The 10,226-nt window shown below is 44.1% G+C and overlaps 1 protein-coding gene across 5 annotated transcripts in view; it reads right to left on the bottom strand.

Annotated features, from left to right (window-relative positions):
* The window catches only part of LOC124307620 (uncharacterized), a 142,219-nt gene that overhangs the window by 87,020 nt on the left and 44,973 nt on the right, over window positions 1-10,226 (bottom strand). For all 5 annotated transcript variants that reach the window (XM_046769501.1, XM_046769503.1, XM_046769505.1 and 2 more), the window contains exon 4: window positions 3,753-4,011. In XM_046769501.1, coding sequence (XP_046625457.1) covers window positions 3,753-4,011 — 259 coding nt within the window. The remainder of the gene's footprint in view (window positions 1-3,752; window positions 4,012-10,226) is intronic.

Genomic DNA, 10,226 nt, shown 5'->3' with positions numbered 1-10,226 from the left:
AATTATTGTTTCAAGCGCACGTCTCTGCGACAGACCTCTCCGCGCTACAAACTACTAGTGAATGAAAACCCGCAACGATTACACGAACGACAGATCGCAGACCAAACAAGCCAAGATTTGAGCTTCCGTGCACACGTTCACCGCGCAGCGAGAAGCTTTGATCTTGAATTCCCGCGATTCCCCGGCAGCGTCTTTCTCCATCGTCGCTAAGGAGTCTGAAGTCCCGGAGGTTGTAAAGGCTCACACGTACACACAGAATTCCAGCAAAGGAAAGCGTAGGCTTGTGGAAAAATGAAACTCCAGAGACCCGAGGTGGTATTATTAATGCAAGGCCCGGCGGGCAGACCTCTTCGACGTCATCCTGCCAGGCTACGTTTCCGTTTTCCCCAGGTACGAACCAAGCAACAACCAACCTGCACCGACCCGACGGCTTGCCAATCGACCCCCGAGTCCTGGGCAAGTTTGTCCCCGCTAATGAAGCCAGCAGCGTTTGATGGTAACGTCCTAAAAACCCGAGGCTTTCATTTCATCGGCATTAGTCAAGTCCTGAAAGCTCAAGGCTTGAAGCTGACCGTAAACTGTCGTTATTTTTTCTCTCTTGGAAAGGAATGTTGACTTTCCAAGCATCCGAGATCCTGCGGGAGTTATTCGTCCAAAAGTCGACGCTGAACATAACTCTCAATTCCAGTCACCTCGGTGGAATATATTTTCATTTCTCCGACTCTACCGGGACGACGATTCCCGCAAGGATTGGTACAACCACCCTGCATCCAAAGGCTGGTCACAGTGCACAGGTTTGCTAAACGTGGAATCGCGAAACTCCGAATAAAATTATATGGAACGTTGATTAGTGGGTTTTGGGTAACTTTACCCCTCCCGCTTAATAGGGGAAGGAAGTGGGACCGGGACATCGCAGATTTCCCCGGTAGCTAGTTAGCGGAGAAGTTAAACGAATGGTGAAGGTGGCACGTGCGCGTCTAATACGTTTACCGGATCGCGCGGTGAGATTACAAAATTCAATGGCAGGAGCAGCAGGACTCTCTCCTCTCTCACGGAAGCAGAAGCTTATCAGAGAGCATCAGATATCGGGGCTAAATTCACGCCGGTTATTACGCGAGCCCTGGAGCAGCGGTGCTATTTCGCCCGATACTCGATCCTTGATTAACTTTATTGTTAAGCGAGTAGAGGCGAGTGGAGGACCAGCGACTATACACGTAGAGCCATGACATCGCAGGTAGGCGGAACAATAACCCGCGACTGCAGCTTCGACTCGGAAAAACAGCGAAGAAGAGTATGAGAGAATCGTCGAGGAACGAAGAGAACGGTGCAGGCGATATGAAGGAGTTCGTGTAATTGGTCCCTAGTTTCAGTCTCCTCGGTCGTTTCCGGCATCTGGTGGGGGCAATTAAGTGCATTGTTCAATGCGAAATCCGGGGGATGAGGGTAAAACAACAGTGAAAATTAGTCAGCGATGGATAATCGCTGCAGTGTTTTCAAAGATGAGGGTAATTTTGAGGTTCCAACCTTCTTCTCTTGCTAAGAGAATATAAGAAAATAGTCCGAGATAATTTTCCCCCTTTTTAATTTGCCGACAGTGAAATGCACTGTTAAAGAAATTGAACTAAACATAATATCCTAACAGGTGCACTTTATATTTGTGTTATTCGTTAAATTTCTATTGGTGAATATGAAACACATTTTTGTAATATCAAGATTAAATTTGCAATTTTCATTTTCTTTTTCACTTGGTAACACATAAAAAATGAAATGGTTAAGCCAACTTAAAAATCGTAGTGAACCTGCTGGGAGACTTTTTTTATAACCGTGTGAGGTCGCTTTTGTTAAAAGTTACAAATTTCGTTGTCGTGTCAACCTTCCTGCGACTGTAGACTGTGTAAAGAAATTATCCCAAATAAATAAATGGAATCATCCATCGCTGAAATTAGATTATAATGTTTTCAGACGAGCTGTTTGTCGAAACTACACTTGGTCCGATAGCAGGTTCACCTCGAGTCACGCACGTGCCGCACGCATGATTACACGTTTAATTTTCAACCTAACTCCTCTTGTACAGGGTAACTGGCTGTTGGTTTAATAATCAGCCCTGCGAGGTGGTAAGTGCGCGATCACCCAGCGCCGAGAGAGTTGAAGGGACTCACAGGGGTGAACGGGGGTGGAGAATATCTAATGAGTAACGACAAGGAGAAAGAATAGCGCGAGGTCTGAGATAACGACACTTTGCGTCGAGACACGTTCGAGTCCTTATTTAGGCGGGTGTGATAGAAGCTACAGACGGCTGAAGAATCGGATGAAGAAGTTCAGGGTCTTGTATCTTGACAACGAAATATTCATTTCGATGCGAGCATCGTTGACAAATTTCTTTTACCACAGAATTAATTCACGTAAGAATAAGCAATGTTACCGAGAATAACGTAACCTGTTTTTCGCCTCCCCCCGATATCTCGAAAACGATCAAGCCGATTTGCTTAAAATTTGAAGACGGTATACGTGGATAGTTTAACCCCTAGAGAAACGCCTACCCTGAAAACGTCCTCGTCGACGGTCGAATGGTGTCGCAGATCCCGAGGGACGAGTTAACCGCTAATGCAGCGAGCTGAGCAACCTGCTAATTGGATCGACTTCGCCGTCGTCGTCGTCGCCTCGAGCTTTCTGCATTGTGGTAATACGCCTCTTTGTACAAAATATGCCCCCTTCGCCTCGGTATTTACAACTCGACCCTGCGCTGTTGCCTGATACTTATATAACCGAAAGCAACGATCCTCGAGTAAACCGAACAAACTGTTAAGCTAACTTACACTCGACCCACCCGGGACTCCCGGCTTATTGTTAACCCTACTTATTGTCCGCGCACATCGTGTTACGGCTATCCCAACCTGTTAGCTTTACTATTCAAACGTAATCTGACCGATGGTCCGAACTTCCGTTATTCTAGTCAACGTATTTCCGGGCCGAAAATGAGCTGAACATTCTTTTTATAAGAAGCTTAAGCATTCATTTTCTTTGATGATTTAATCAATGCGACAAAAATTTCTCCCTGGATCTTATCAGTTTTATACCGTTTAACACCAGGTTTCTATAATATGGTGTTAAAATCAAAGCTTGGTACACTGATGAAGAAAAAAAATTTATCCGATTTACAGATATAATTGGTAATTCCATTATAGATGTATAGAAATATGTATTTTCTACAAAATTTTCCACTTTCAACAAAAAATTCTTAGATCAGCAATCGTGCACCACTTTTGTCTTGTAATTATGAAATTATGAATTATTCAGCTTGTCATTTATCGAGAAAATTATCTTTGATCCACAGAAAATAGAATGTCAAAGAAACATTGCGTATAAAAAAGAATTCATAAATTTAATGAAAGGTAATAAAACTATAATATTAACAGTTGAAAAGTGAATATTCTACAAGTCTAACATGAAATTGACTGAATATTTCATCGCAAGTTCTAACGAAATAATTCAACTAGATCAACTGAAATTGTTCCAATTTAACTTAATCATCATTCTTCATTCCCCGTCCAAGTCAATTTTATTTTAAAACGGGCTGTTCAACTGAATCAAATAAATTCTTTTCTCCTAGACAATAACGTACGTTACACATCGTAATTAAGTCTATAACGCAAAGGTTGAAAATGACATGGACTCCGTAATCCTGCCATATGTTGCCCTGTTTTTCAGGGTTAACAATAACCGAATGTCGATAAATCGATTCCGAAACTCACCCTTGTAGTAGAAGAGGCAGTACTCGGAGAGAACAAACCAGCGCTTCTTCCAGAGCATGAGACCCTCGGAGCCCTGTTTGTGCAGCCAGCCCTGAAGGGCTACCGGGGCCGAAAGGGGCCTCTTTGCAGCGGGTGAGCGCAACCCTTGAGGCCCACTCCGTCGACGAATTCCGGAGCCCGCGATTCCTGGTCCATCGCCACCGCCGCCGCTTTTACGGCGCATCTGGACCAGCGCTGGCGAAGCGGCGCCTTGGACAACCTGAAACAATAAATATAAAAGCTCTTCAAGGGTCGGACAAAATGATACATCAATGTCAATGATATAGAAAATGGTAAAATAACCTCCGGATTTTTTTGCGAACAGTCAAGGAGACATTGCGTTTTTTCACTTAATATTTTACCGAAACAATTGTGTTCTGTCTTTGTCTGATGCAATGTGAATGATTGCCAGGAACGTGCTTCTTTTGAAACATCAGTGTAGGATTTTTTTAAATTCGAATTTGACCGCTCAAGTCACTATACAATTATCGAAACATTTCGAACAATTGTTCGTTTGGAATTTTCGATGCGATTTTCGTTTTTACAATAAATTAAAGCAAAGCTTAACGTTTTTCCTAAAACCGAACATCGTTGACTTCGGTCGACATCCTTCGTGAGCTTTTGTTTGAACATTATTACTTTGCGTTTGTAAACTTTGTTCGTTTCCAGACCCTCCGTGGAACGGATCTTCGAAGATAATCCAAACTGATTTAAGACCAAGAACAAAACAATTTTCAAATCGGAATATAATCAGGTTGAATACCTCGACTCTGTGTACAATCCGATTTAGTCAATTGTGAAAACAGACCCCTCGCCGTGGTTGTATTTGTGTTTTGCAGGTGTAACGACGAGCGGAAACGGCAGCGAGGCGCTTTGAAGTCTCCCTTTCGAATTGCAACGCGAGTAGTTGGTTGCACTCGTGTACGAGTTTAGCTGTCTGGGCAAGCTGAGAAAATTTGCATACACAGAGGACCCCAGGCGGGTTGTCGGGGAGAGGAATTTGCATAGAGTACCGCACGTTTGTCCCGATGGTGATGACCCGGATTCTTACGCCTTCGACTGGTATCCACTAATTTTCTGATCGTCGTACAAAGGTCGCCATGGCTGCGGGTAACTCAATCAGGAGTGAAGAATATCGCGAGGGCGGTTTCAGGTTTCAAAAGCTCTTGAAATTCGACTTTAAATTTATTCCCGAACACGCGTGTTATTGTTATGCGGACGATAGGAAAGGATTCCGATTGGGGAAAACGACGCGGCATCTCTTGAAAATCAAAGTCAAATGGTTACCGCCGAACTATCAGTTTCGACGCATTTTACAACCTACGGTAAAATATAACGGTGCGAATAATATTCGTGCCGTACGAAAAATGCAAGTTGTGAAAAATTTCGCGTTTTTACTATTTCAGTAACAAGTTAAATTGGTCAGCTTCGAGGTAATTGGGTCAGTTAGCTCTTTCACGAGGCAGATATTACGTTACACTGTACTAGGGTACCTAAATTTTCATCTCCAGCCCCAAGGCAACAAGGTACATCAACGAAGGTAAGAGAGTTCGTACCATAAAATTCTCTCTCATCAAGCATCGCATCACCGTCGGTTTTACACAGGTACACGACTATCTAAACTCTAACTTTCCCTAATTTCATGTATAACCTGAGCGCGGTGGTGAAATTTTTGCGTTCAGCTAAATTTCACCTACTATTACACACACGTACTGCGTGATGAAATTTTCCTGCAAAGAAGAGATTGAACGAGGGGGAAATGCGGGAGAAGAAAAGGAATGTATGATCTCATCAGGGACATGAATGCGTAACAGAGACGCGATAGAGAAACTGTCCGACCATCAGGGTCGTCTTCTCCTGTCGTGTAACGACAACGCGCAGCTTATGCTTTTACGCCCGGTCGCCGTGAACAGATCCCGAGGGATGGCTCAGAACCTTTTTTCGGATTTAAGGATTTACCTTGTATCATCCCGTACACCCGTCCTCTTCGCTTCTTTCCTTCTCTCCTTCCACTGCAGGAACCTTGCTGACATCGTCAAAGCCTCGTCTCCTGGTCTCTTGGTTTCAAACAGATCGAGACGTGTAAGAAAAAAAACAAAATCCTGTTGCGAATTCCGTATCTTCGATCTCTCCTCGTTCCGGCATTTCATCGTTCGGACCGTACATGTCCGAGAAAAAAAATTTGTAAAGGGGTGGGTAATTTATCCCCGGGAGAGACTTAGGTTCGGCATCGATTCACCAATCGGCCCCGAAAAGCCAATCAGTTTTTTTCGACACGGTAGAACAACCCCGAGTTATAAGGGCACCGCGTCCAACGGATTGTTGAAGCGAAAAAGCGAGCGAAGCGAGCGGTAAGACGGCGGAATAAGGAACGGGGAAATGGGGAAGAGATCGAATTTATCGACACAGGCTCGCCGCCTAGACAGCGAAGATAAGTCGAGTCCCCGGCATGGCATTCTCATAACAACGGCCTACCTCAGCCCTCAACCCTCGAATAAGTGGAATAAACGCAAGGCTTGGCAACTCAATTCCGATGATCAACCGGCGAATCTGGCCGTTCTCCGTGTCGTTCGTACGAAAGTTGGAAAGAAAGAATGAGCGGCGGCGGTGGCGCGTGTTTGCGGTAATAAGCCATTTGCGATCCGTCATGCATTGCTTCCGGCTCAACGCCCCCGCGTTCGGAATCGCCGAAGGCTGAGAAAATCCTTTTTCCCATTCCGATCGGACGTTTATTCGCGTTTGTCCCGCGTGCAAGGGCAAAGAGAAACTTTCCGTACAAATGCGTGCGACGACTACGGGGCACGATTTCGCACTCAAATTTCATCCCTCTCCTACTTTTCTCACCCTTTCCACAATTCCAGCCCCTCTCGGCGGTTGTAAAACCGTGGAAAAAGAATGACCTGAAAACGAACGAAATATTTCCGCCAGTTTTATACGGCACCCTCGGCGAAGCGCCGGATCACGAGGATTACGACGTGTACGAAGCGTTTCGAATCATTCTTTCAGGCCGGGCTTCCGGTTCGCGAGTTTCCGGGCTCTCGGCCGCTCGCGATTAAGCGTGAAAAAAGTTGTACGATTTTTATTTATTCGCACTCTCGACGTATTTTTTCCAAATACGAAACGCGAGGAAATCAATCGCGTTTCGAGAACTCGTCGACGCTTTGCGATGCTTTAACGTTGTTGTTTTTCATTTTCTCCTTTTTCTCGCCTTTTCATATCGCGCATGGTCTAGTAGACGAGGATGATATTAAGAAACAGGCTGCGGATATAACGCGGGCAATAGCTGTATACTCGCGAAGCTTCCGCACGTGTACTATTTATATGGAAATGTAAAACTATAACTTCGCTCCGATAACATTTTCAGGCTCTATGGGATCGCCGATACATCCCACCTGTACCATATGAGGAAAATTCATAAGTTTCTCCGCGGATTCGCCTGCCTTGAAGCTGACGTTCTGTATGGGCTTAATACGAGGCATACTTTCCGTATATAACGTTCGATCTGCGGCAAGTATCCGCACGAAAACTTTCAAGCTCCCAACGCAGAGTCCGCAGCTTTAATCGCAATGCTTTGATCATTATAATTGTTAAACCTGATCCACGTTATTGTGGTAAGTGGAAGCGATGGGTCGGGATTAAATTTGCCGGAATGGAGAGAGAGAATTTCACCCCGCATTAACCTCACCTTTTGATGTATTATAAGGCATTCTGCATAAAAAATGAACGGTGAATTGTTTCGAGGCTTGTAATTTAACAACCGATACTCTGAGTGACAAATTAACGAAGTTCTTCGATTATTTGCGGTCGTTTGTTTCCGGTTAAATGACTCTGTCGTGAAAATATATACGAATCCGGCCGCTTCGTCGTTATATTACGAGGAAACTTCCCAAGAAACTTCCCCTTGGTTACTGCCGCGAAGCTTTAGTTCTAGGCTCTTCGGCAATTCTTCGGAAAAGATGTGCCTTAATTTCATTATTCAATACTTCATCAATGTCTTCTATCAAATTGAACCTTCATTCGTGAAGTCATTGATTTTACACGTCCTTTCATCCTTGTTAAATAATTAAGAAATGACGAATTCCACAGAGAATATAAATAATCATAACCTTTGCAAAAATAAACTTATTACCCTTTCGCACTTTCAGGCACGTGTGTACATTTAGCCATACGACTCCATAAACCTTGATTAAATAACCACAACGACCTGATTAAAACTTGTTTTGTATTCCGACGAGCAGGGCAAACGAGCAGAGAATATTTCGTTATTTTTATTTCAAGTTCACCGCGGTTTCAGTTTAGCCAGAAAAGTTACGGTTCTACATTAACACGTACGTGAATCCTGTACTGGAACACACATTGTTACGGGGTATAAATTATACATAATTGACCAGAGCTCTCGGCAAACTCTGAGCGTGTAAAAGCCACAGGTTCGAAACTGTAGGTATCAATATCCAAGCCTTGATTAGCCTGTAGAAGGAGAAGGAGGTCTTCGACGTAAGCCGAGTCACGTCATTCAACGGTTTTCGTGTGAAATCCATCGGCGACGCCCAGCCGTCGTAAACCTCGTCGTATCTCGAACCCTCCCTAACAACACAGGCGTCATCTTTTATTTATGTTTATCTACTGCGCAAAGGTGAAAATATCTCCACTTTATCGCGTGTGAACCCAGCGAGGATATCGGCGCAACGTGACATCGGTATACCGATCACTCTTCTTCACTGCGTTTCGTTTTGTTCATCGTACATACCTATAACATAAGTGGAAGATAATCGAGCCAGATATTTCCCCAAACACGTACATAAAATATGGTATCACGTATCAACGAAAGAGAAAAAAAAGGTGCGCACCCCAGATTCGGTACAAAGTGTTCAAACTCCCAGCAGTCTCCTTGATATCTTTCGAGTTTTCACGAGTCCTTAAATTTTGCACTTTCTGCAGGACGTCGAGAACAAACTCTGAGAGTGTGTAACCGATCACGAGGAAAAAAAAATATATAAATAAATAAATAAAAAAACACGACACTCGCGACGGAAGTGTGTCGATGAGGGGGGACAGAATTCACTATTGTTCGTTGGCCTCACTTGTGTTCCATTGAAGTTCGAACGGCACCTATTCCATTTCAAGTTAATCGATCCCGCTCTCCGTCTACCCGAGGACGTTTCGAGCAATAGCTGCACAACATCTCCCGGAGGATCCTATCGAGCAATTTCTTTTGATTACCGTGTTTTACAGTTTATCGCCACTCAGATAAGATCTCGCGATTTTTCCCCCGAGTTTGTTGCCCCGGTTACGCGAACAGTCCCCTTGAACATCCGTTTCTGAATGAAAACAACCCCTGAGCCACTGCAAGTATCAAACTCGTTGCCCCCGTGAACGGATAGCCCAGTTTTTACCAGTAACTTTTAATAATTCTTGCGTGCAAAAAAAAAAAAACACGGCTCAATTTCTTGAAAACAGTTATATCCGTATTTTATTTTGTATCGCAAGGCACGGATATAACTCAATGCTCGGAGGAAGGGCAGAAAGACGGGAGTAAACGGTTTTGAAGATGAAAATATGAATAAAAAATTGTAAACTATTCCTCAATTGGGTTTACACAGGCATCGCTGAGGCGGATAATGAAATTCCTGCGGGATTCACGTTCCCTGTTCATATCCCTCCGACTTTCTTACCGACGCGGCATGCTGCACGACGACCTTTTTCCCTCACCCCGGGTCTGAATGAACAGACGGCGTCACATCGATGACCCTCTTCAGGCTCCATCTTTATCTATTTTCCGCACTTCCGCCTTTCTTTCTCGAGGCGTCACGACAAAGCGCGGTGACGTCACCACGTTGATGCAGGCTAAAGTCAAGGCCTTCCCTTTTGTCTCGTTAAAGCTCGCATTGTGCAACACGAATCGCTCAAAGTAGAATAGAATGAAAATGAAGTCATGCGAAAAATGTGTTGCTGCTGAGAGTCGTGGAGTTTGTTGAAACGTACACGTGACGATATGTTGTAAAAAATTAATTGTTCAAACTGGCCGGTGCGGACTTTTGGAGAAAAATGTTTTCGAGTCAATGCGGAAATTTAGCACCATGAACGTAACGTTGGATGGACACTTGATATACAGTGTTAAATTGACACCAAACCGTCGTCTATAGGAGTCCATAGTGTGCGAGAACCAGAGCGATGTCTTCAAAAATGGAAGCTCAAGGCTTTTGATACTTATTTTCATCGTCGCGTTCCGGATGAGAAGTACGCCATTCCACGAGGTATACGAGATTTGAATCCACGGAAGTAAGAATACAACCGAGCTTCTCTCCATTCTCATTTGTTTCGCGATATTTCAAGTCCCACGCCACCTACACGCCCCCATTATTCAAGGAAAGTATAGTAGGCCATATGTTCCTCGAATATCGTTCGCCGATTTGTAGAAAAAACATTCCCTTGTCT

This window comes from Neodiprion virginianus, chromosome 6 (assembly GCF_021901495.1).
Source record: "Neodiprion virginianus isolate iyNeoVirg1 chromosome 6, iyNeoVirg1.1, whole genome shotgun sequence".
Lineage (NCBI taxonomy): Eukaryota > Metazoa > Arthropoda > Insecta > Hymenoptera > Diprionidae > Neodiprion > Neodiprion virginianus.
The sequence above is the reverse complement of the archived record's forward strand: the minus strand, read 5'-3'. Positions and strand labels throughout refer to the sequence as shown.